Source organism: Botryllus schlosseri, chromosome 4 (assembly GCF_051294905.1).
Source record: "Botryllus schlosseri isolate E-star chromosome 4, Bs_hap1, whole genome shotgun sequence".
Lineage (NCBI taxonomy): Eukaryota > Metazoa > Chordata > Ascidiacea > Stolidobranchia > Styelidae > Botryllus > Botryllus schlosseri.
This window is the reverse complement of record NC_137239.1, coordinates 7,452,529-7,478,732: the sequence shown is the minus strand read 5'-3', so window position 1 is coordinate 7,478,732 and position 26,204 is coordinate 7,452,529. Positions and strand designations below refer to the sequence as shown.

Sequence of the window (26,204 nt, the reverse complement as noted above, 5' to 3'; positions counted from 1 at the left end):
GCGCCATGCCCATAACGAATTAAACTATGCAGTATGCACATTGGACATTTACAAGTCACAGTGCGCCATAATCCGGGAATACTAGAGTATCAAGCACACATCAAGAATGAATTTACGAAAGAGATGATTACAAATTGGAAATCGCGTCTCAAATCAGTAATTTGTTTCCAACATCAAACACCATGGAATCCTGACCTCGCATTGAGTATCTCGCACGGTGACAATTGTTTATTGAGTGTAACGACGTTTTGAGCTAGCCTTCTCTTCTGCCATCCCCTATTTACGCTCGAAAATCCTCACTGGAGTGAATGACGATCGTGCGCATTATTGAATTCCAATTCACGTGCATATTTGCATACACAATAACACTGTCCAATTTCGCGACCCGATTAAAGAACTATCACTAAAGAACGAGTATCTGCTCAGCCGATTCATATCAACGATGAGATGAAATTTCTTGGCCCGTGCTCGTCATATTGACATGTGCAACGATATCACGTTTTTATCCTCTCTCCCATTTCGCGTAGTACATAGTGATCATTATTTTCGAACCATACAATTGGCCAACAAGGTTGTGCTGATGATGAAATTGCGGGTATGCCGAATACCCACAATACTCACAGGCATATTTACCATACCGAGGTTCGGCACTCATATATGAAAATTGAACATTGAGCATATGACTGTTCTGCTGTTAAATCCCAAGGAACATGGTTAGTTGGAGAAGGTAGCGCCAAAGAGGAAAATATTCTTAATTTAGCGAAGGCCTGCTGTTGAATTATGCGAGCTCAGCAGATATGGCTGTTGCATATTTAATAGCATCTTATGAAATACGTCGGAGCCGGAGCTACCCCTCAAATAACTGGCTCCAGCTCCGACTCCGGCTGAATTCTATGTAGAGCTCCGGCTCCGTCTCCAGCTCCGGTAAAAATGCACAGCTCCGGGGCTCCGGCTCCGCGCTCCGGTTCCGGCTCCAAAGCCCTGATTGAAAGAACACCTTCTGCCTTCGAAGTTTTCAATTTTGTGAAGGACACACACAAACTGCTCTGCGAGAATTCGTTGGTGCTGATAACTAGGTCAAGAGAGCTCATATCGAATCTCAATCATACCATTTTTTTTATCAATTTTCGTGTCATATATCTTTAGAGTGGCAAATATGTTACACGTGGTAATTTTTACCAAATAAATGTGATAATATGATTGGTCGTATAGTATTGTCTACTCTAGAATAGTAGTGGTGTTAGTTGATTTCTCTTTGCTTGGACCGTTGGCAATCATTTTAGAGTCATACCAGTCATATCGCAAGGTGTTGACTGACTGTGTTTGGTTATCGAATTAATGACTTCTTTCTGTCGGCTTGTAATGAAAACTCACTTCTGCTGGCAACTATCCGGAAATATCCGTATCAAAAGTTACAACTATCCGACAATATCCGGAAAAATATATGTGACAATATTCGAACCCTGTCCGATATTGTCCAATATTCTGTCCTAATGCTATCCGAGTCCGTCCGATGATCATCACTGCCTAGTATTAGATAATCTTGTGAAACAATATAGATCGTGTCATGCAATAACCATCAAACTATTTACAATGATTTTACGACGATTCATGTTAATTCCTACATCGAGACAGTATTGATAATATAACAATATGTACATATTAGGATCAACTTTCTTAGTTCAACATTTCGTGGCAGGCATTTTTTCTGTAGTTGCTATGAATGATCAGGTATCTTTCTCGCACAGCACTCCATTCCGCCCGAGTGATTTTTGGATATTATATATCCCGAAGCTGGAACTACCGTCATTTCTCACTTTCATGACTATGTACTTGTGTGACGATGGAGAGGTTGGCGATCCTGGTTTCCATTGAAACTGGTTCGAATTTTTTTCCATTCCTGATCGGTACAGCAAGGTTGAAGTCTATAAGAACAATCAAGCACTCAATACCGAATAGCGGGAAAATAATGATTGGCGAGGAAATGAAAGGGGAAACGAATCTTAGGCGCTTTTTCGATATTCTCCCCACAACAAATCGGTCTTCCAGTAACACCCTTGATCAAGAGAGATAGAGAGAGAGAGAGAGATCAGATTTATTTTCGCCTGCACCATCGAGATGCTTTGACGATGGAGATGCGATACGACCTTTAAGCAAGGTCATCTAGTCAATGTTCATTATGAACGTGTCAAATTTTTCCTGTTTCACTGGATCCTCACTTGTGCTCCCTACTAGCTCGTTGGCGCAGTTGGCGGAGCTGAACCAAGTTCGATTCTCGCCAGTAGCACAATTCGGAATGTCGACGTGTCGGACGTTTATAGGGGCCCCTACTTCCCTGACCTACTGTTCTTACAGCGTCATTACACAAAATTAAAGACAGAGTTTCGGTGAATGACGAATTCTATGAGGCCTAATGAGGAAGCCTCAATAGAAAGATAGCTGCAAATATCACATGCAGGTAAATAAGTTCAAGGGTTTTTGAACCTATTTAACTGAGTACCCTTTCGATGTATATGTAATGTGATGGAGGTTTCGGATCTTGAGCAGAAAATGATGAAATACCAATTGATGCCCTATTCACATGGTACCAGCGGAGAGCAGTGTTGAGATGACTCGAATTATCCTTTTCGTATGACTTGACTTGACTCGAGTCACTTTGCAAAAATGACTTTACTTGTCTGACTCCGCGCTTCAGAAATGTGGGTTGACTCGTGACTCGGCGCAAAATCAACGAGTCAATTTCAAGTTATCAAGTAAATTGTATCGGTGAAACCACCCCATCTTATGTATGCTCGGGTTCAATGTTCCCTCTAAGCCGCGCGCGTGCGCAATTGCGCAGTGCTGAAACGGTCTCTGCGCACAGAAAATCTAAGCTGCGCACAAAAAATCCAAAGTGATGGCCTTTTTTAGACGTTACGCGCTGTTGTCCCAGGGACCGCGCAGTGAGTTGGTGAGTGCGCACAGATTCGTGAAAATATAGAGGGAACATTGCTAGGGCTATTCGCGATACCAGTCATTCACTGATTGTACGTTTCGCTAATCCTCCATTATTACATCACAAATACATTGACCGCAAACAAAACGATCAAAGCTTACGTTGTCGTAGAAGTAGTAGATTAATCTGATAGCAACGTATCTTCGTTTCTCAGACGGCTCAGTGCATACATCACGAAGTGCTCACCCTTTACCAACACTCTTGTATGATTTGAATCCAACAAATATAATTTGTGCGTTGATATTCTCCCGGAGGTGTATAGATTGGTAGTGTATTGTACTACATCTATTTGTTCAACTTCTCGGGGCTTCGTATTCTACCCTACATATTGGCTGATAACAACAGACTGTAGCATGTAGCTATACAGTTACTCACGTATTTTCTTAGCTCTACGTGTTCTTGAGCGATACAGCGCCTTTTTGCATGTATATTTCAGTGTTGGGATCCAGTCACTACTTTCGAGTCGCGAGTCATCTCGAGTCATTGCACATTTTGACTCGAGTTATGTCAAGTCAATCCAATCCATTTTCGAAGGTGACCCGAGTCAATTCAAGTCACTCGTTTTTGGAGGTGACTCGGGTTAAGTCAAGTCAAGTCAAGTCACGAGTCAAGTCACAGTTCAAGTGTGAGTGATGATTCAAAGTAATTATATTTTGAACAGATTAGTTGGCCAGTTAAATATGCATGCAAAAAGGCGTTGCACCGCTCACGCACACCTAGAGCAGATAATAAAATACACGAGTATGGCGTGGACACAAGCAAATCTCTCGGCTAATTGGAATGATCTACGTCACACCTTCCATTTGGTCAAAGGCAATTCGACGGTCATTTTTGACCGGCTTGCCGAGCATTACATTTGCTAAAACGGGTATCAATTGAAAGCTACCGCGGTACTGATTGCAAAAATATAAATTTCATTCCGCTCGTAGTCCTGGAACCCTCAAAAATCAGGATAGAATGTTGCATTGCAACGGGGTTTGGTTTTGTGATGCAGCCATTCCGTCTGGGAACAGATGAGGAGCAGCGCAACCCGCAAGCGTATTGGTCATTGTTGCGCAAACGAGTGAGCATTCACACTCTCCCTCTCGTGAGTACTTGCTCATAAGCTGCTCAGATGACATCGTTGCGTCACATACCAACCTCTGTTACAATGCAACAATCGTGCCCCGTTTCGGGGGTTGCCAATGCTCGGCAAGCCGTTCAAAAATTACCGTCAAATTGCCTTTGACCAAATAGAAAGTATGACGTAGACCAGGGGTGGGCAAACTTTTGAGCTCGCGGGCCGCATTCAGCATCTGGATCCATTCGCGGCCGCACTATATAAAATTGGGATTATAAACCAAAACACAATTTTGGTAGGCTATTTGATTATATAGCGAGGACATGGAGATAATCTATATGCTTATTCAAAACCAACCAAACATTGCTTTGACGAAATCGTACACGCGTCAGAAACAGTGACGAGACTTTATAGGCTGGTCGACTTCAAAAACCAATTTGTCAAAACTATAGGGATGAAAGTCGGTTGTCCTGATTCCTGGAAAAGGGATTGAAATTGAAATCGGTGAACAGCTATCTGTTCATAGATTTGCTAATTCCACTTTTGGGTCAGTTCCAGGACACACACGCTGACACAATGCTGACATAACCATATTACCTTCAAACACGCTTATGTGTAGATAAATATAAATAGCCTACTTTTACGCCAGGGGTGGCCAACATTTTGGCCATTCACGGCCGGATTTCGACTACTCATGTAGCCTACGGGCGCATTCCTGGGCATATTCCTAACGAGCGAGCTGGGCGCCAAATAACCACATTAAAGTGTCTATGTCTCCGGTGAACTCCGGACTCGTCTATTAAATGATATAGGCTTACTATACGAACCGAAATCACGAGTGGGCACTGGAAATGGTAAGGAACTGTTTATATTCGTGCGAAGCGCGTGAATTTTTTCAGATTCACTAATGAATTTCGTCATTAATATTAGTAGTTTTACATATTACTATCAAACTCTCAGCCCATGTGATCAGATTCACCGGTAGAGTTGATGGACGGGGTGTTTTCGGGAATTTAAGGCAAGTTATAAATGATGATGCATCTCCATGTGGGCCAATTGCTGTTAGTCACTTTGTTGCAAGCTTTTATTTCTTAACCTCCTATCAGATTGTCGGTATAGAGAGGTGCACACGATTTCGAGTTGGTATTTCGATATCAGGCGCATCATTTCCTCTGCTTTTCGCATCTGTACTGTGGGGCTCTGATGGCAAAGATCGCTACTATATTAAAATCGAAAAAGGAAGTGAAATTGAAAGAAATTTCAAGACTAATTAAAATCTTTCAAGAAATTGGGAGTCAATTCGTAAATTCAAATTGCATATCGATGGCCGCCAACACATACTAATTGACGTGCGCGTCTACGGCCGCACAAATTTCCTTCTATGGCCGCAGGTTGGCCACCCCTGATTTACTCATACAGAGAACGAATGTATAAACGTTGCTGGAGTGGCCAATCTGAAATCACACTCGTGATCCGAATTATATCAATTCCGTTTAGGATTTCTGTGATGTTTAGCAGTTCAAACCTTTCAAAATGCGTGGGCCTTGAGTTGAGGTCGGGCTGTCGCGCCAGAAATTATACATAAAAAAATAATACAGGAAGTATTTACCTTAGAATTAACATGGTAAAATATATTAGGAAAAAGTTTAATTATGTCCCTGTAGATTTTTAGTCCGCATTATATCAATATTTTTAATAAGTTTCTTGAGACTCTCGCGGGCCGCACAAAACGGTGTTGCGGGCCGCATGCGGCCCGCGGGCCGTAGTTTGCCCACCCCTTACGTAGACCAATCTCACTGAGCCCTTAGATTTGCTTGGATTACATCACGACGCTATCTCGCCACGCGTATAGTATACGTCACCACGACAACGAATCGTAATGGATTAAGGATTTAGCATATTTTTTCTGAAAATTTCTGGCCTTGAAATCATTGTACAATGTACATAATGAACGAGTCACATGAATTGTTTGCATCATTAGGTTGGATGTTCTGACATCGCAAGTGCGCAGCTTAGAGGGAACATTTGCCCAGAATCGTTTAGCAATGACAATTATATTTATTCCTCATTAGAGTGGAGCTATACTCCTTCACGCAAACTGAGCCCGTACATGCGGGGATCAGATCAGCGGACAGCCGTGATGTAATATGAGCTACCAGGACCGTGGTTGCCGCAACTCCCTCTCCCAATTGAGGAGAGCAAAATTATTTTACTAGTCGATTTGTGAAGCATATTTATTCAGCTGTAAAATTTTCTTCGTGCTTTGCGCGATTTCATGTCGCTAGTGATCTTGGTTTTGATACGAATAGTTAAATAAAATGCGCATATTTTATTGAAATATGCATATTGACGACGGCGATTACCGTGCATTGACCAGGACTATAACTTTAGGCTAAATGGTGCGCAAAAGAACAATTTCAAACCGGAAAATAAGCCGCGACCATAAAAAGACTGATAACATCTGCTGTACTGCCATACTTGTAAAAAAACGAATGCATACATTTATCGGTTGACTTCATTTTTGGAGATCCACAGGTCCCCCAATTAGTTTTTGACATTTTACCGGTCCGCGAGGTGAAAAAGATTAAGGATCGCTGATCTACCGTTGAGTTGTAAGATTTGATTTGATATCATTTATTCCAAAAGTGTAAAACTTTCAATTATGTGACCGACTAAGCGAAGCATTTATCCATACTCGATGCCTAGAAGAAGTATGCAATCTAAGTTTACCTTGTGAGTAGAACCAAACTTAAGTTGCACTAATTGCCACAGTTTCGAAATGTACGATTCGGAAAAGTCGAAATTCAAGCAGGGTGCTGATTGTCATTTCCTTCTACGAGCTTCGAATATCTACCGAGTACGAACTACTTGACCTAAGGTGTATAGCAATTGTTAAGAAGATATAAATTGAGATTGCTAATACTCATGATGTAATATTTGCCAGTGAGCTCCATCCGACATTTCTTCTGTCAATATGATTATGATTAGTGCGATTTTTTGATATAGTGCGATTTTTTTGATATCTCAAAAAGAGTTAAAATTTCGTCAAATTTGTAGCGCTATGTCAAAAAATTGTCACAATTGTTCAAAAAGTCAAAATTATTTTGCAACCTGCATTTCGTTTGTATCGTAGATATTTGCACTGTCGGTGAACTTATCATTTGACATTTTACAGCTTGTGGCTTACCGATGTAGACTGCCCAAGTGCCCGTTGTCTGCTCATTGCGAATCAAATGTCAAAAAAATGTCAAATCAAATGAAACAAAAAAGACTGACATTGTGTTATGCTCAACGTACTGCAATATCGTAACTGAAGCACGACTGCAATGGTTTTTATATCAAAAAGCGCATGATGACAAATTGTGAAGTAGACACGATTGTCTGAATGAAGCAATACGTTGTTTCGCCAGTAGTGTACGCACAACTTCACTGCTGTCAGTCAACAACTGCTGCTGTTGAACGTTCTTTCTCAATTTTCGGCAAGCTACTTAGTAAGGACAGACACTTTCAACCCGAGAATGTACGAAAGTATATTTCGTTGTACTACAACAAATTTAAATTATTTCCAACATAATGCGTGATGTAACTACTGGAATTATTGATAGGTCCAGATTTCGGTAAAATTAAGTGTTTTGATGCAAAAATTTATCAGTTTTTATGTCAAAATAGTTTTTTCAGGACAAACTACTTGTTAAGGTCATACAGTTCCAACCAGAAATGAAGATAAGTAGTACAATTCTACCATTATATGTACAAAAGCACATAATTTACGTACATGAAGGCGAAAGTTTGTCATAATTATGTTTTTAGGCACATAAAATGTCAAAATTATTTTTTTTAGGTCAAAATCTTCCGTTTTCAGGTAAAAAAGCGCCCTAATTATGTATGTATGTGGGTATATATTGGGAATGATGGTGCTTAGCAGCTACGGTCTTGTCCACCCGACCAAAGTGTTGTAAGCATGTGCACTCGATTTTCCTATAGCATTATAGATGCCGCTAAGTGAGGAACACATAATCAAGCACAGGTAAAACCGTGCAGGGCAGGGGTCGGGAATCATTTTTGTCCAAATAGTCATTTTGGCCGTATTTTTTTCGATTTCAGCTCCCAAAGAGCCATAGATTTCCATCAAATGTTACGTCACAATTGCAAATTTAGCGATGTCCTGGTATCTCTGATTCGAACTCATTACATGGGTGATTCGTCGTGTACGCTACATATTTTATGTAAAAACTCCTACTAATCATGATGGTTGTCTTATTTAGGCATGTAAAACTTGAGTCCCGAGAACGTAGGTTCGTCGAGACGCTCCTTTTAAATGTGAGAATCCATTATCACATACATACGTTTGGCCAAACATGGTCAGTACAGCAGTATATATGCCTACCCACTCTTAGCAGTGATGCATCAGTGACGTCGGGTCAGGGGAGGCAAGTGAGGCAGCACCTCACCTATCATCAGGATGAGTGAACTAAAATTGTGAAACCTTCAATTACTATCGGTATTTTCCATCGATGTTCCTGAATGACAATGACATTTTTCTCCCAAAATCACACAATTTGCATATTTATTGTTCGGAAATAAAGCGTCAGATCAGAAAGATAATGTGTATTCCAAAACTGCGTTGTCATATGGGCGTCGCGATGTCTGCTATTCTCTTTTCATATTTGGGAGTGAGATTCGTCGCAAACGGGATAGTAACTTAACTTTGAAAATTTTGAAAAGAGGGGGTCCTAGCCCCTAAACGTGAAGCGGCATAGTCTTTACCTCTCAAATACATGCTTATACTGCCACGAAAATAATTAATATGACACTGATGAAAATTTACTAACAAGCTGCTGTAATATTGATCGATTCAATACAAAAATATATATTAGGCAAATAGCCATATCTTATAACCAAAAGAGCCATATATGGCTCACAAGCCATAGGTTCCAGGTCACTGGTGCCAGGGAGGCCGAGAAATGATTCAATATCTATGGGCTTATGGTTTCGTAATGCTATGTCCTTCAAATAGTTTCGCTGCGAGCTATATCGAGAACATTGCAACAAGAAATGCTCAACCGTCTCTATAACGCTACATGTTGCACAAAGGCCATCGTCGTGACAGCCGATTCTATGGAAGCATCTGTTCAGCTTGTAATGCCCAGTCTGAACCCGTAACGATATCGTTGATTTTTAAGGTCAAAATTATCCGTTTTTAGGTAAAAAACGCCCTAATTATGATACATTCCTCCGCTTACGCCATAGTCAATATTCCCTTAAAACTGAAAGGCTTATCATCAATGGATATTCGCTCAGAAAGACTTCAATGTTTTGAAACTATCTTCGGCCAGATCTGAAACTTGACGGAGACCAAATTTTATTTCGGTAACTAGACATGAAATCCACCTATATATTTAGAGTAGGCTCACTACGACGTACCCGATGGCATGGTTGTGTAACTGAGATTTTTCATGTTTTTATGACATAAGCTTACATCAATAGCATTATTTCCCTAGGACATTTTTTTTTTGTTACATGGTGTTATTACAGAGGTTTTTGTCGAAAACAGTACCAGAGAACACACGCTTGCTCGTTGTTAGATGCAATCAGTCACGTGACCAATTACCCTATTCGCGACAGGTCGCCCTAATATTTTACTTTTAGGACGATTAAGCCATTCCATAGATCTAATTCATAAGCCTTTCACGTTTAATGGTTTGTTGTGTAGCGAGTCTATCAAACTTTATTCGGGTGCTGGTTTTATGGCGATATTCGAAAAGATTGATGGCAGATTTCATAACTAACGCGAAAGTATATTATTACCTCTTGGTAAAGACACGCTCAAGGAGATATAGATCATTGAATCAATTCAATGGTAAATTGTTACTTGCAATTTAGCAAAGAAATATTTTAGCAGATTGAAAATATATAGAATGATGCGCGAAAAGTGTCACAGTGAGTTATGGAGGCTAACGAAAGCCGTCAACTATGCGATAAGAGGCTTCTCGGTAAATACTTGCACAGTCGATGCGTTGATGTTTACCGTTATTCATCACAATATGCACAATTGCACATTCTTATATTTACCTATATTCTATACGCTGAAAATGTTGATCGAAAATGCTCAACACAGTGAACATGGTGGAATCGGGTCGCTGTCACATTGAATTCCTTTTAATACTGCGAAATAATGCAACAAGCAATGTATCCTTTACACAAAATTGGTAGTAGATACTTGAAAGTTTCACAGCGTCTTGATAGTAAATACTTCTGTAAACGTGAGCACCCCCTCTCGATTGCTGACCATAGCCTAACTCAGGGGCGGCCAACCCGTGGCTCGCGAGGTAATTTCCGAACTTAGTAATATTATCAAAAACGGATTGCCCAGATGGTGAACTTGCAAGGCAAACCCAAAATTTGATTGATCTGGCCGCAACACTCGGGATGTCACGACTAAAATATCATTTCCGACGCAATGGCAGATATATGGGCCATTCGTATGTTTGGTATGTTTGTATCTTCGTACATTACAATAAAGCAGAATATTCCGCGGTAGATTAATTTAAAGTAAAAAATTTCTTCAGGCTTCTCGAATGATGTTGTCACTCGATTTCTTGCTTTTAATATTGTTACCCCTTCTAAAAATGAAAGAACGCCTGATGTACTAGATTGAGTCTAACTATATTCGCACGAACCAACTATGTTCGAGAGAAAGTGTCATCCAACCTGCGACCTTGCGTTTGCGCTCGCAGAAAGACCGTCGACGATACAAACCCAGGCACAAAATGATTGTCGCATGTTGGCCGAAGCTTTCGATATCGATATGTCCAGGCATCGAATAGTGCAGTCCTTGCAAACTGAGCCCATCGATACACAGCAGACCCGCAATATACTCAAGTGACAATAATAATGACTTATTAGTTACCTATATGGACTTTGAAGATTTTTCGCGCTTGGCGCGGCAAGTGGCCCGCGTGATAGTTCGTCAATTGCATGTGACCCTCCGGTCGAAAAGATTTGTCACCCCTGGCTAACTGTTAAAACAGCCCCATGTTACAAACACACCACCTACTTCGCTGTTAACAGGATCAACTCACCTCCATATGAATAGAGTGAAGTTGTCATGTACGCATTGACATAAACGACAAGTAAGGTGGTAGTCAAAATATTTGCTGACTAGAAGTTACTCGAAAGCAGAATATTTGTAATGACTTCATTATATGCAAATTAAAAACTGCAGTGACCTGAACTGTATCTTGACTTGAAGGCAGCGATTTAGTCCTAACACTGCATATGTGTAATAGTTACAAACTTATGCAATTACCGAGTGCTTATATTCCATTCCCAACCATAAGTAGGTCACCGATGTACCAGCTGGCATCTTCGTGACAACCCAATCGTACAAAACGGTTTGTTGAGCTCTATCATGAATCTCAGCCATTAGAGCTCCGTGTTTTGCGCATTCTGCAACTGCTTTGTCATAATTGATATCATATGATGATGACATAATATGAGTAGTGAAACATTTTTCAGAAACATGTAGCCCTTCTCGTCTCCGGCAGTAATCTTCTGCAATGAAGACATAGTATAGCTGTTTTTAGAAATATCGTCACAAATATCATTGGGAGGGCATAGTATTGTATGGTATGTTATGGAAGTATGGTAATGTATGGAACGTAATATGATATGGAATATGAAAATGTGCAAGTAAGATATGGTAAGAATTTTGTAAGTGTTTTATGATATGGAAATCTCCTATTAAGGTATGGACTTTATGTTTCAGACGTCAATACTTTAGCAGTTTTTCCAGAAAAGCGTCAAAGAGCCCTTATTGAATTGATCAAATTGATTACACACATCAAAACCTCGTTTACTGACAGTTCTTTGTTCAAATCTTAATTGCGACTGAGACTCACTCATCCCAGTCGAGATATAACTCAGAGATATAACGTCCTCATTTGGAAGGATTTTTCCACCTTCTTCAGGGATTTAAAATGTTTTCCCAGGACGTCAAAATATCCTTTTTCATAGCATTTAGTCCTCCGTTATAGCTTTGAGATCCAGGCCATTGGACAGAACAACTAAAATACGCCACAAATGACGCAAAATCAGGCATTTGGAAGTTCAATCGGGTCTTTAGTAGGGATGGTGTGAACGCGAGGTTCACGTTCGCGTTCTGTGTGTGAACCTCGGAAATTTAGAGGTTCACGTTCACAAGAGAACCTTGGTAGGTTCTGCACTGTGAACCTTTCGCGTATATTACAATTTTCACTTCATTATGACAGTTTTCGTTCAAATTTATTGCATTGCAACTGCGGGCCACTCAATGCATGGCGCTGGCAGTATAAAAATCAACAGTAAACGACCAAACGACCATGCACCTTGACAATCTCAAAGGTTTTACTTGCTTTGTTACAATTGTTTACTCGAAATATCCAGCTTTATTATCCTTTGTGAACATTTAGTGACTCTCTGCTGTGAGCTTGACCCGCAATCACACAACATCACGAGCGAAATGCGTAGTCAGCAATGATGCTTACTCCACCAATCAATGACATTAATATCGTTTTCTGATGTAAAAAACCTAGCAGGAGTTCAGGGTCAATCTTGACTGCATAGGTTCACTGTATCATTAAATCCAAATCCGTACGGTTGAGGTGTTGGCTACTGCTGTATAACTTGTTAATGGAGCAAAATCGGTAGCAAGTATAGAAACCTGTTTTACACTCTGCTCGATATCAATGTAGCAATACTCAGAGGCCGAATACATTGTCCGGTCTGGACTAGACCGTTAAGGCGTAAGCTTTTATTCCCTGGTAAGTCGTCGTCGAAATTGTTGGCTAGACGACGGAAAATATTGATTTTATGGGATAATCATATCACTTGATTGCCTCAGTTGATACATTTAGCGACGTTTAAAACGCCAATATGTACCTCAGCATTGTGGCATTATGTGGCCCGAGTCGTCGCTAGGTATTGTGTACAGCTGTACACTGTACGATATAGGCTATCACTTCACTGAAAGATAGGATTGGAATTAGCAATATGACGTCACGTGACGTCATGAGGTTCACGTTCGTGTTCACACAGAACCTTTCAAAAAGGTTCGCGTTCACACGAACCTGAACCTTTCAGAGGTTCGCACCATCCCTAGTCTTTAGGAAGTCGAGTTGGAGAATGACATTTTTTCTTTTAGTTAAAACGAGAGTATTTCTTGAAATTTTTTTCAAATCACTCGTTTTCTTATTCGGTTATCTAACTTTTATAATTTGTCAAATGTGTGATCCGGATCCCAACATATGTTAACCCTATACTACCGAAGACAAGAAAGTTGTGCAAGTCATATACGAATGAAAATAATATTAAATATAGCATTCATACAATATAAAAAGAATTATGGTTCTCTCTGATTGAAGAATAGATGTCTCTGGTGTTGGCAAATGTAGCTAATATGCAGTGGTGGCCCTAGGATTGGGGGAGGGGGCTAGGCGAAACTTCAAGCCCCTTATTTATACAAACGCAGCTTTTGTGGGGCTCTGCCCCCAGACCCCCAGACCCTGTCACTACAACTATTATATATGGCATGTCAACAGACTCCGAGATACTCGATAAATGTGTATGTTATTATTTACAATAAAAATCGAGCTCAAAGTCCTCTTATAACAGTCAACTGCGTCATTCAAGTTCAAAATCTGATTTCATGCGTGAAAGTAACACAAATACATGGGCAACGGAAACTCATGACGCAAAAGTTTCTACTTTTTGAAGGAAACGATGACAGGATTGCAATGACTCGAGTTGTGGTATTTTGGTGACTCGATTTGACTGAGGTCAAAATATAAAAGTAGGATTGACTTTTGTCTCGGAAACTTAATTGTGACAAACAATAATAACTCCCTTCTTTAACAAGATAAATAAACCATGAATTATATTTCTACGGCACCAGCGAAAGAAAAATGATTTATTTCTAACAGCTAACGCAACAACAGTACCTACAGAAAAGACCAAATACCGGATCATTTGTCCCTGAAGTCCCCTAACCAAGACATAGCTTTTCTACTTCGTAACATTTTGTGATCTACCTACTTACTTTTCGCTATTTTCAGTTTGTCAAGTAGAGGTAGTTCAATCCTCCAATCAGGAAGATAGCCTGAGGAATTTCGGGGCTGTTTTCACGGAGTATCAACATTTAATTTTCATAAAAGTTGAAGTAAGTTGAGTAGAGCCCAGAATTTTCGTCGCGCGTAGCGGATACGGAGTAACCAGTATAATTTCACGATAGTATCGGTGAATATAATTTAGGTAGCGGGTTGGCGTGGTTCCGTTCACACCACATTGTCGCCCATCGCCCTATGAAATAGTTCATCACATTACATATGGCTCATCATAACCTTTGAAACCGATGTTTCGCAATCTAGCATTTACTTAGGACAGGGGTCGGCAACCTTTTGCTAGTCGCGGGCCAAATTTCGGGTGTACAATCTTTGGCGGGCCGGATTGTTTCTTAGTACTATATTTTTCGCTCACTTCGGTATATTAACCTAAATTGCTGCAATCTCAATCATACCAATCCGAAGTCACACGTATTTACACTTCAACGACACAGAATAATTGTGACAATTGACGCAGCTTGCTTTGTGAAAGGTTTTCAACTTCTGGTAACAAGTCAGATGAAACAAGAATCAGAGCCTATTCAAAATGGACGTCCGAAATACGTGATCTTAGCTTGCTCTTCGTGAATTTCATTGTTCAAAACTATTGTTCACGTGCGCACGTGCTTCCAAAAATCGATGCAATTTCTTTTGCATTGCTGGTCAAGCTGGGATAAAGACCAATTTCAAGAACGTACTCTTTGTCAAAGTCATGCAGCGATATGCTCTTTCTGTAAAATTTGTCATTCAATTCAACTGCATCGCATTTCAAAAAGGCCAATTTCAAATTTTCAGGCAATGGTATTGGCGTCGAGATTAAACAGAGTACTGAATAGTCAGAATTCATTTTGTAGAGAAGGAATGTCGGAAAAGAGGGTGAATATTCAGTAGTTAAATTTCGTATCACAGTTACAAATGTAGTGTTGGTGCTAGGTTTTCTCTCCTCCAGTATAGGAAAGTGGGCGTAATTTTCTTTGTACTGTTGACATTTCCAGAGTCACAGATTTGTTTTGAATGCGCCTCAAGATCTCATGTATGTAGTTGTTTTCCCCCTGAAGTTGCAAGTTCAATTTGTTCAGATGTGACGTTGAGATATACCCATTTTGGATTACAAGATTATGAGTCGGCGATATTTGTATTTTCGAGGAAAGTTGCTATTTCATTTCTCAGTTCATACACTCGTGTAAGTACAGCTGCTCTACTCAATGAGCGAACATGACAGGTATAGGCCTACATGACATCGCCATATTGGTTCTCTGCTTCTCGTAATATCTGGCGTAACTGATTCAGTTGATGAGACAAAAATCATATTAACAGTTTTCACCATTGTGGCCAAAACACTATTCAGGTTTTTTGTCTGGGCACACAATGCCTTCTGGAAAAGCAAACTATAGACAGGCTAACTAACATACGGAGGCCAGTTATCTATAATTGAATAGTTTGAAATTCCGTCATTGCGTCTGAGACGCTCCAAGCGTGTTTTAAAGCAAAGGAAGAACACGTTTATTGTCACACCTTCGGTTGCGAGATACACCCGATTGATAAGCACTGATCCAGTCTAGTCTATCTCCATTCCATCTCCTACTTCAACCACCTTCGTTTCATGGCGTAACAATAGACTAATACGATGTATAGGCTACTATTATATCGTAGCAATGCCGCATTTTTTTCATGCACTGCAGATTGAAACTCATTATGAAGCGGCGGGCCGTATTCTTGTGATAACTAATTATTATGTCGCGGGCCGGACGATTTCGCTTGGCGGGCCGGATCCGGCCCGCGGGCCGTAGGTTGCCGACCCTTGACTTAGGATATCGTAATCTAGCATGTCCATGGCGTGTCCTATTCTCGAAATTGGACTCTGACCTTTTTATAAGTTTTAAAGCTATTTTAACATACCACCTTTGAAACTTTCTGGACTTTTAAAAGTAGCATTTATATTTCACTACCAATGGACGATTTTCATTTTTGCTCACGAGCGCCGCCGTTATGGTCAAGGGATGGCGGTCGGAGAATCTTGCTTCGTGCGCGCAGATGGCAGTTTTGGTATTGGTTTCGTTATTTATCGCCGTGGGTTGTCGATATGATGCAGTTCAGGGTATCGATGCTAAATTAAGATAAATAGCATGTTTATTATTCGCATGGAATCTTTTTTTAGCGAAATACAGCCGATTTCAGCCTTTTTACGAAGTTTTTCGGTACTGGTTTGTGACAACTCACCTGAAGTCAAGAACATCATGGCATATCAGCTTGACTTCTAAGATTTAATCTATGTGTAAAATGGCTGGTCATAACGGATATATTTACCTAATTTATATTAGTGATTTTATTCCTGTAATACAGTTTTATGTTTAATATTGACAGATTGATTTCTTGCAATGAAATTTTACGATAAACAATCTATTATTATACGGTATTGCCTGTGAGATAAACAGACATGAATGCAGATGCGGGATCGTGGACTGTGACAGGAAGATCACATTATCATTGTTGTGTTCCAAAATGCAACAATGACTCGAGAAAGACCATAAATTTATCTTTTCATAGGTTTCCCGTGAAAGAAGAAATTAGGAAGAAATGGATACAAAGAATTAGACGTGAAATCGGGCCGAATTTCAAAGTGAGTAAATTACCTGAAGTGTTTCAATCCGATTATACTCTCTCCTGTTCTATCGTGATAATGTTGCTATTGACTTTTCTCTAGATAACTGGAAATACACGTGTTTGTGGGCAGCATTTTAATGACGAGGATTATAGACTAAAGTCTGGCGGACGTCACTATTTGAAGATTGGAGCTGTTCCTGGGATATTCAATTGGACGAAGTCAACACCACCATCAAGAAGGGTGTTGCACAGGCATCAGATGTGAGGTCAATGTATACTGACATGATATGGTGCTACAAATTACTTTTATTTCTTAACAATGACCGTTACACAGTAGATAGGTCTTTTATGTGAGAGAGATTCCAATATTATTCAAAACTATTTCATGAACTCGGCAAATATATCAATGGGGTGGAAGGGAGAGTAACCTATCACTACATAATACTGCCTTGCTAACAATATGTAGAGTTTAGTGCAGCCAAAAATATTACTTGAACAACTCATTATCAGAAAAAAGATGCAATGAGTGCTTGGCCATTCTGGAATCGCGTAAAAGTATTTCTGGTTATTATGATAAGTGCAGCAAAATCCCGAGCTCAATAACTGCCATTTTTAGTTCATCGTATAGATACCGTAACTATGAATGTTTTCATTTCTGTCACATGCATGTTATTAATGCATCCAAATGTATTTGTAGTGGACATCACACTCCAGAAGAAAGTCCTGGTCCAAGTACCATCGACCATCAGATTCCATATCTACAACAGCCATTGCTGGATCACACGTACTGTGAAGAAGAATTGCCCCTCTTCGAAAAGTTATCTAAAGCAAAGGAAAGAATTCAGGATTTAAGTGAAGAACTTGAAAAGCTAAGTTTGTGCACATTTGGTATTGAACGATTCAAGGCATCCGATGATATGTTTCGTTATTATTCTGGATTTTCAAGTTATGGTGTGTGTTTGAAGTTTTTTGACATAATCTCATCAACAGCTGCAACTGTTCCACTTTGGTCAGCTGTTAAAGATGATGTCAGAAGTGGTAAGCTGATGAATTTCAATGCAAAGGCAAATTCAAGAACTCTGCCATTGCAAGACGAACTGTTTTTATTTCTTTGTCGGATTCGCCAAGGCTTTGGAGTGAAAGACCTTGGTGTTCGATTCAACTTGTCCACTGCATCTGTTAGCAGGTTATCGATAACTTGGGCAAATTTTTTATATTTTACTCTTGACAGCTTGCCAATTTGGGCGAGTAGAGAGAAAATTAGAGAACATATGCCCCAGTCCTCCAGATTCGGAAATTATGGTAACACACGTGTTATAATAGACTGCTGTGAAGTACGAGTGCAGGTACCATCATCCTTGCTTCTTCAGAGTGAACTTTTTTCTTACTATAAGAACTATGTAACTTGTAAATGCTTGATTGGTATTGCGCCACATGGCCCTGTCATTTTTGTTAGTTCGCTTTATTCTGGAAGCATTTCAGACAAGGAGATATGTAAACGGTCTGGCCTATTTGATCTACTTGAACCCGGTGATTCGGTGATGGCTGACAAAGGATTTAATATTGAAAAACTTTTGCAGGACCGAAACATTGGATTGAACATGCCACCTATAAATACCGAAGGACGGTTTTCAGAAGGACAGGTTCATCGAACGCAGGAAATTGCCTCGCTGAGAGTCCACGTAGAACGTGCTATTCGGAGAGTTAAAGAAAATCAGCTTTTCAGCCGTCCCCTTCCACTCACTCTTTTTGGTACTGCGAATCAGTTGTGGTGTGTGGCATGTCTTCTCACCAACTTTAGGGGCCCTTTGTTTTGAAATTTTCCTTGCATGTTTTATAGAACTATTGGAACTCATTAATTGCAAATTTGATCGCAGGGTCTATAAGAAACGTCATTACATGTATGACGGTTCAATGACGACGCGTACAGTAACAAATCCTCTACCTTGTCTACAGCAAAGGGAGGATACAATACTACGTAGTGGCTACGTATACACGAGTCTCATTCACTGCTTTAGATCGATAATCCTCTCATTTCCTATCTGTTCAATAAACAACAAATAGCATTCAACAGTCGTGTGCGGTATTGTATATTGACAAATTATCAGATATATTGACAATTTGTCCGCCATTTGCTAGGAACTAGCCAGTTATGCAAAGCTATCCGGGACACAACTGGGAGTGAGCGGCTTGATGGATGTTAGAACCCGGTGAAAATGAAAGATCTCCGGGGTCGCCATGACCCTTTGATATCCAGCAAATGGGCTAGGTGTCAGTGACATATCTAGCTTTTGAGACCATCAGATTTTGAAATATCCCCGTCCATCATTGAAGGTCCGTGGCGTTGTGGTTGGTTGGTTGATGACGCACATCTGCACCTGGAACATAAAATGCTGCAGCACAAATTTGTGTTTTGACAATATCAAGCATTGACCGCAGCATATGCGTCCAAAGTTGGACGCCGTTAGTCTAAATTTTTGGAGGCAGGCGGAGGCAGATGATAAGTATGGCTTGGTTGAAATTAAATGCCCAACGAAGGAAATTAGTAATTTATCTTACATGCAGAGAGCACATGGCCACTATTTTCTCAAAGAGAATGACAATTACTTTTATCAGGTCATGGGCCAACTAGCTGTTACAGGACAGGCATGGTGTGATTTCGTGGTTTACACACCTTCATGTCTGTTATCTCACAGGCAATACCGTATAATAATAGATTGTTTATCGTAAAAGTTCTTTGCAAGAAATCAACCTGTCCATATTAAACATAAAACTGTATTACAGGAATAAAATCACTAATATAAATTACGTAAATATATCCGTTATGACCAGCCATTTTACACATAGAATAAATCTTAGAAGTCAAGCTGATATGCCATGATGTTCTTGACTTCAGGTGAGTTGTCACAAACCAGTACCGAAAAACTTCGTAAAACGGCTGAAATCGGCTGTTTTTCGCTAAAAAAAGATTCCATGCTAATAACAAACATGCTATTTATCTTAATTTAGCATCGATACCCTTAACTGCATCATATCGACAACCCACAGAGATAAATAGCGAAGCCAACTCCAAAACTGCCATCTGCGCGCACGAAGCAAGATTCTCCGACCGCCATCCCTTGACCATAACGGCGGCGCTCGTGAGCAAAAATGAAAATCGTCCATTCTCAGTATCATATACTTTGAGTTCTAATTAATATCAGTTCTTTTGTCTGGATAACATAGCCTACATGTTGAAGTATAAAAGCAAGTGTAGTAATGCCTTTGATTTCCGGAAATAAAGATACACAATATGTCATTTTGACGGTCCACCCCATTTTTGATTAACGTTTACTAATCGCGCAAAGTGTTTACACCGTATCCTATACAACTTCCTCGTATTGCTCTTCGACTAAACTACGGGCCTTATAATATGGGGAGGGCACCATGCCATGATATTCTCTAAAGCGTGCTGTTCTAGAAAACAGAGGACTAGTTTCGCATTTCCATATCAATACTATCATTTTCATCCCATGATGCGGTTGCTTATGCTTATGCTGTCGAAAATTGGATACCTCCTGGTACGCATCAATATGAATCAAATTCGGCACCTTTCGCTTAGCTCAATTTGCAGCTTTTGACAATCCATGTGAACGAATTATATAGAATCGTTTTCAGAACTACTTACTTACTTGAGTAGAGTTAAAGCCAGTCAATTCTACTTCTACTTCAAGTAGTTTTAAGTTGCTTATGGAAGAAGTACTTCTACTCGTACTTGAGTAGATTTTTTTCCGTCGCTACTTCTACTTCTACTTGAGTAGCTTTCTTGACTACTTTGACCACCTCTGTGAGAGCTTTCATATGATGACTCATGGTGAAAATATTCAGTTGACTGAAATGAGAGGGACACTCCGATGATTTCCATTAGCAATGACCTGAAACTTGAGTGCCGTACACGAGAAAGCTAAATTATAGCTCGAATGATATATTATAGCAACTTCTACATCTACAACATAGCTCAAATACAGACCCACCAAACTTTTTATCAGAAAAGCTTGTTTTTATCATGCATCAACTTGAAAAGCTGAAAATTGAATTTAAAAACTCGAAATTGTGATCAAGCTACTCGAATTTATTTCAAAATAACTTGATCCAAATTTCGGTCAAATCCGAAGAACTGAAAAAGTAGTGTTAAGGAAGCTTGCAAGAGACGGGAAAAACTGCTCTCGACGAACATATTTATGCTGAAATGATGTGTATCTGTGAATCAGTGTTGGGATCAAGTCACTACCTTCGAGTCACGAGTCATTTCGAGTCATTGCACATTTTGACTCGAGTCAAGTCAAGTCAATCGATTTTCGAAAGTGACTCGAGTCAAGTCAAGTCACTCGATTTTTGAAGGTGACTCGAGTCAAGTCGAGTCAAGTCAAGTCAAGTCACGAGTCAAGTCAAGTCACGAGTCAAGTCACAATTCAAGTCAAATTGCCTTTTCGGAGTATAAGGCATGATTACGTCATTGAATTTTACTAGCTGTCTGATTAACAGATTGATGTGGTCATTGATGCTGAACCGATGAACGGATATAAAGTTAAATATACACGCAAGAAGGCACTGTATCGCTCACATAGGCATTTACGTTGATCTGTTCAACTACGTAAGTAATTGCATAGCCTCAGTTTATAGTTAACAGCCAAACTTGAAAAACGAATTGATAAGATGCAATACACTACTCATTTACATGTTGATATGATACCATTCGAGCCGACACCAATAGTTGAGAAGTATATAAACTATATTATAATTCAATTTCATTAAAACGAGTGGTTTGGTTAAGGTATAAGAACAGAAAACAGAAATGAATATTATGCTATTGAAATACCTCAGTTTACAACCTAAGCTGTACGCTTCAATTACTACGTGTGTGGTCATTTTATTTATGTGAGACAATGGTGGCTCAGTGAAACACACGATCATTGAGTGATTTGTCGCTCTCACGGGTTACACCAGCATTTCGCGAACAATTCGAACATATGGAAGATACAGTGATTTTTATCGACACCGATTACTTGATAACTTGAAATTGACTCGTGAATTTTGCTCCGAGTCACGAGTCAATCCACATTTTTGATGCGCCGAGTCAAGTCAAGTCATTTTTGCAAAGTGACTCGAGTCAAGTCAAGTCATACGAAAAAGGTGACTCGAGTCTGACTCGAGTCAAGTCATGACTCGAGTCATCCCAACACTGCTGTGAATATGATTTACAAACTGTAAAGGGTAGGAATAAATCATCCTGTACAAGCACAGTGATGAGCAATGATGAGAGATTGCGTATTTCAATTCGATTTTATACTGTGCAGCGAGGCAAATTATTGTAAATGTAGTTTTATATCTCTGCGCATGTGATTCATTTGGTTCTTACGACTCGAAGAACACGAGGTGGCGATGTAAGTATTTGATATCATCTTCATTTCGTGACCTCCACTGAGTTGAAAGATGATTTTTGTCAAATCGACTTGTTTCATTCACTGGTAGATTTTGATCGATTAGAAAACGGTTAATATTCGATTCTATGGTCTTATAACACAGCTAATCTTCTTCAGCAACTTGCTTGAATCATGTGGGAAATGGTGGCATATGGGAGTGAAATAATCAGTCTGGAAAGTGAATCGGTGTACAACAGTACGCAAATCATCTACGTATTTAGGTTTCCAATAGCGCCAACGCATTTTATGTACAAGACTTGCTATGATTGCCAGACAGAGAGCTTGATTCTAATCATTGTTACGAATTGTCCACATAAATTTTAATAAAGCAGCCAATAGCGAAAGAGTCGTTCAAATTTTGACCTGCTGCTGCTTTTTCTCTCTCCAATTCGACGATCGTTGGCTTCATTTCTTCCCATTCTAAAATTCAAATTGTACAATTGATATTGTGTGCCTGCTCATTAGATAAACCCTGATTTTATCGCAGTTATACCATTCCCGCTCAAGACAGATACATTCAGGTGTTTCAAGAAAACATCATTGAGGCACCAATCATGAGCAGATCGGATTACGTGAAGTAAAATAGCCCCTTCTTGAAATTATGTTCGAAATCGACTTCCCAGATGTATAAATAAGGACGAAGTCTTGCACGCAATGCAAGATCCGCGATAAGTAGGATAGGGAATTGGATGAATACAGTATCAAGATCAACACAGAATCCTCAAATATCTACTACTTTATCGAATTCAGTCCATTCATTGTGGTGTGATTACGGTGATACCTGCAACGAGATACCATAGTAAATATAGAATTAGATTTTATAAAATCCGGGAACCGTGCCACAACGATAACTATGTCGCTAAACTAGGCCTAAATCTAAAAGTCCAATCTTCTACATATGAACACATTTTTCCAATGAAGCATACTCGTCGGCATATATCGTTGGAAGGAATACTTTTCTTCGCCGTACAACTAGTGAGAAATGCGCATGAAGTTGAATTTTATTTTCATGAACTTTGTATGTTTTTCGGCGCTTTTGAATTGGACACTTGTGGCAATATCAATTTCAACGAAACTACATAAGCATTTGTAAAGTCTGTACTTATATTGGGTTCATCACACGAAATCGTGTATCCACAAATTAAATACCGAGGGTTTACAACAATGATTCTTAACCGTTAATAACGTGTGTAACATTTACGCTAATCTTGGGAATCCCGAATATTCGCCGAATAATAAAAACAAAAATGCACCACAATACACAACTAATACATTACTATAGATTGCAAGTGCACGAAGTACCAAAAGCCTAAATACAAATGTACCTATAAATATTGGAGATGGAAATGGAACTTCAGATGGACGGGGTTTCGATTTCGAGCTTGAATGCTGCTGCACATGACGTACCACCGCAGCAGTCACAATTAAGTATTGATTGGGCCTACAATTGCCTGTAACCAATTATGGTCGGGCGAGCGTGTCATCAGAAATCACATCAATGAGTTGGGTGTATGTATTTTGACTTCGAAGTAACCCCTGAACTGGCACATGGGACACTTAGTGTTCCATAGAACACCATTAAGAAACACTGGCTGGGAAGATATGACGTTAGACAGAGTCAGTCCACCAACAACGATGGCAACAACCGACACCCTTTGCCTTATATACTATTACTATAATATTGAAACTGTTTTAAATATTACAGATCCGTCCATATATCTTACTGCTATATGAATTGCAATACATAGTATATATACCTGATAACAGAGTTGATAGATTTCTCTTCAGTTCAGGTATTGTTGAATTCATTACGCTGAAGGCTGTAAAGAAAATATTAGAACCAAATTGGTCGTATGCGGGCTCGGAATATTTTAACGAACGACTTACAATTCGTGATTTTCTCGTCTATGACGTCATCAACTCGGTCGTAATCCACCCTACCGGGACTACCTTCAGTCCCAGGCAATCCTCTTATTCCACGCTCGCCTTTTGAACCCATTTTGCCTGGAGGGCCTTGGAATCTTCTGTGACGTGGTCGGGTTTCAGCTAGTCCGTCATCAGTAAAAACATCTTCGATGTTCTTGCAAACCAAATGTTGTTGGCTACTCGACATCACGCACCACAACAATGCGAGAATAGGAATAAACATTGAGATAGATTTCGACATGATGCAAGGAAGTCTAAAAATGATCTGAAAAACAAAATTGGTTCAAATCACGGATCCACAATGAAGACCCTGCGAAAAACTTGTTACCGGGGAGTGAATGTGGTCGATACGGGTGGTTCCTAACGTCGGCGACATCGACCGCAGTGGGCTATTTTGAGAACATTATGGGGGTACCGAAGAGGGCGATAGGGTGCAAAATGTTAGAATTTCCAGTGAGATTTATTTAATTATTATGACCAAAAATGCACGTGAAAACGTCTTATTCTGAATATGAAGCGAAAAAAAGGTCAACTCAACGGAAAGTAGTCGCGTAAATCGGTTTTCCAAGCACCTATCACCTCGGGAAATTGGCCTTTTTCCGTGAATTCACCAGTGATCAGAGTTAGGTGAAATAACTATCTTGTTTATATGTCCTCTTTTTCAAATCCGTAAATATGGGTGGCGAAAATTTTTGTTGAGATTGATAAGGGGTGGTGAGTCGAAAACGGTTGGGAACTGCTGGTCTATACGTTAACTGTCACGTCGACATAATCAATAATATTTGGTGTAACAGTTTTTTTACCAGTCTTTGCACAAGGTTTGGACAAAAAAGAAACCTGGCCGACTGACCAACCCAGAAAGAATATTCGAATAGTTTCATTCTCTGTGTGGCAATAGCGCGCAGTTTTTGCAAACTTAGCATTAGGTCTCTTGATACTGATACAATGTATGAATTAGCAGTGAGCAATAGGTGGTCGAAGTAGTTGAGAAAGCGATTCGAGTAGAAGTGTAAGTTGAAACGGAAAATTCTACTCAGGTATTTGCAAAATTTATGCAACTTTTTCAAAATGTATTTTTGGCATTGCGTGCGATTTAATGTGGTCAAATATATTGATTATGGTGTAACCTTCTCCCAACAAAAACTACGCATGATTTATAGAAATGGTCACTTCGGCGTCGGCCTTCACCGCGCCACGACGCACCAAGACATATGAAGTTATAGGCCACGTAACATGCGACTCCGAGAAGTGTGCAGGAATGAGGAACAGCGAGAAGACCTTGGCCGAAAAGGTCTGCCCTTGTGCTGACCGAAAACTTCGATATATACAATATTGTTATTATTATTTGTCCATACCCATACGCGCCTAAATGGCTGCCGCCGCCCAGTCAACAAAAGTGTGTACATTCAATGCCGAAACAGGCGAAGAAAGTGCAGGAGAGAAGTGAACGCAACCGTTTTAACACTGCAGCGGGGCGGCACCTCTGATGTCCAAAAACTGATCGCTCTCGAATTAAAAAGATCGATTGTTCTCCTTTCCATCGGTCGGACAAAGAGATTGGTGTGTAACCAATCTAATTGCGCTTGATTATGACGCGGTTTCATCGTGACCTTTCTTCTGCCTAGCTTTGCCAGGTTCGTGAGCACTTGATCGTGGAGTGATTGTGATGTCATTAGTCATTGGAGGTTGTTTACCGCTGCACAATTAGTTTGAATTATACTCCGTCTATACCGGCGAATTGTATTTCCGAGATTACAGCGTTGAAAGGCAATATGAATGAAGTTCTTCGTTGAGATAAGTTGAGCAAGGGATATTTCGGGTTTAATGAAATTTTTTACATGCTTGCTTAGATGTGTATTGATAGTCAAATGGTGTTTCGAATAGCAGTTCAGTCAGATTAACTGCTTGTTTGCGTTAGGCTGCTATAATAGAACTTGGTATAAATGCTTATAGTTTTCCGTGGGCTGAAATGTCAGATTGGCAGCAGCGAACAGCGTGATACTTGTCAAGTTATTAGTGCT

At 39.9% G+C, this 26,204-nt stretch overlaps 3 protein-coding genes across 4 annotated transcripts in view; 2 read left to right on the top strand and 1 right to left on the bottom strand.

Moving 5' to 3' along the window:
* LOC145438096 (uncharacterized) overlaps nucleotides 1-26,204 on the top strand; it is a 367,020-nt gene that overhangs the window by 90,925 nt on the left and 249,891 nt on the right. The gene's annotated exons all lie outside the window — the stretch shown is intronic.
* Nucleotides 1,588-24,453, bottom strand: LOC145438084 (uncharacterized). 2 transcript variants are annotated; one of them, XM_080315479.1, is made up of 4 exons: nucleotides 24,145-24,453; nucleotides 24,015-24,077; nucleotides 11,365-11,609; nucleotides 1,588-1,925 (listed from the first exon to the last, which is right to left on the bottom strand). In XM_080315479.1, exons 1-4 carry the CDS (start codon nucleotides 24,422-24,424, stop codon nucleotides 1,728-1,730), a joined length of 786 nt encoding a protein of 261 aa, XP_080171605.1. In that variant the 5' UTR covers nucleotides 24,425-24,453; the 3' UTR covers nucleotides 1,588-1,727. The 2 variants fall into 2 exon arrangements, with proteins under 2 accessions (XP_080171605.1, XP_080171606.1); XM_080315480.1 differs by lacking the exons at nucleotides 1,588-1,925; nucleotides 11,365-11,609 and adding an exon at nucleotides 22,043-22,677.
* LOC145436963 (uncharacterized) lies at nucleotides 16,342-18,866 on the top strand. Its single transcript, XM_080314148.1, has 3 exons — nucleotides 16,342-16,811; nucleotides 16,896-17,056; nucleotides 17,493-18,866. Exons 1-3 carry the CDS (start codon nucleotides 16,629-16,631, stop codon nucleotides 18,610-18,612), a joined length of 1,464 nt encoding a protein of 487 aa, XP_080170274.1. The 5' UTR covers nucleotides 16,342-16,628; the 3' UTR covers nucleotides 18,613-18,866.

Coding starts and splice junctions, on each gene's coding strand:
- LOC145436963 (XM_080314148.1), top strand. CDS start 16,629: ATGAATGCAGATGCGGGATCGTGGACTGTGACAGGAAGATCACATTAT. Junction 16,812..16,895: donor AAATCGGGCCGAATTTCAAA/GTGAGTAAATTA, acceptor ACTTTTCTCTAG/ATAACTGGAAATACACGTGT. Junction 17,057..17,492: donor GTGTTGCACAGGCATCAGAT/GTGAGGTCAATG, acceptor ATGTATTTGTAG/TGGACATCACACTCCAGAAG.
- LOC145438084 (XM_080315479.1), bottom strand. CDS start 24,424: ATGTCGAAATCTATCTCAATGTTTATTCCTATTCTCGCATTGTTGTGG. Junction 24,078..24,144: donor AGACGAGAAAATCACGAATT/GTAAGTCGTTCG, acceptor TTTTCTTTACAG/CCTTCAGCGTAATGAATTCA. Junction 1,926..11,364: donor GAATGGAATATAAGCACTCG/GTAATTGCATAA, acceptor TTGTTCTTATAG/ACTTCAACCTTGCTGTACCG.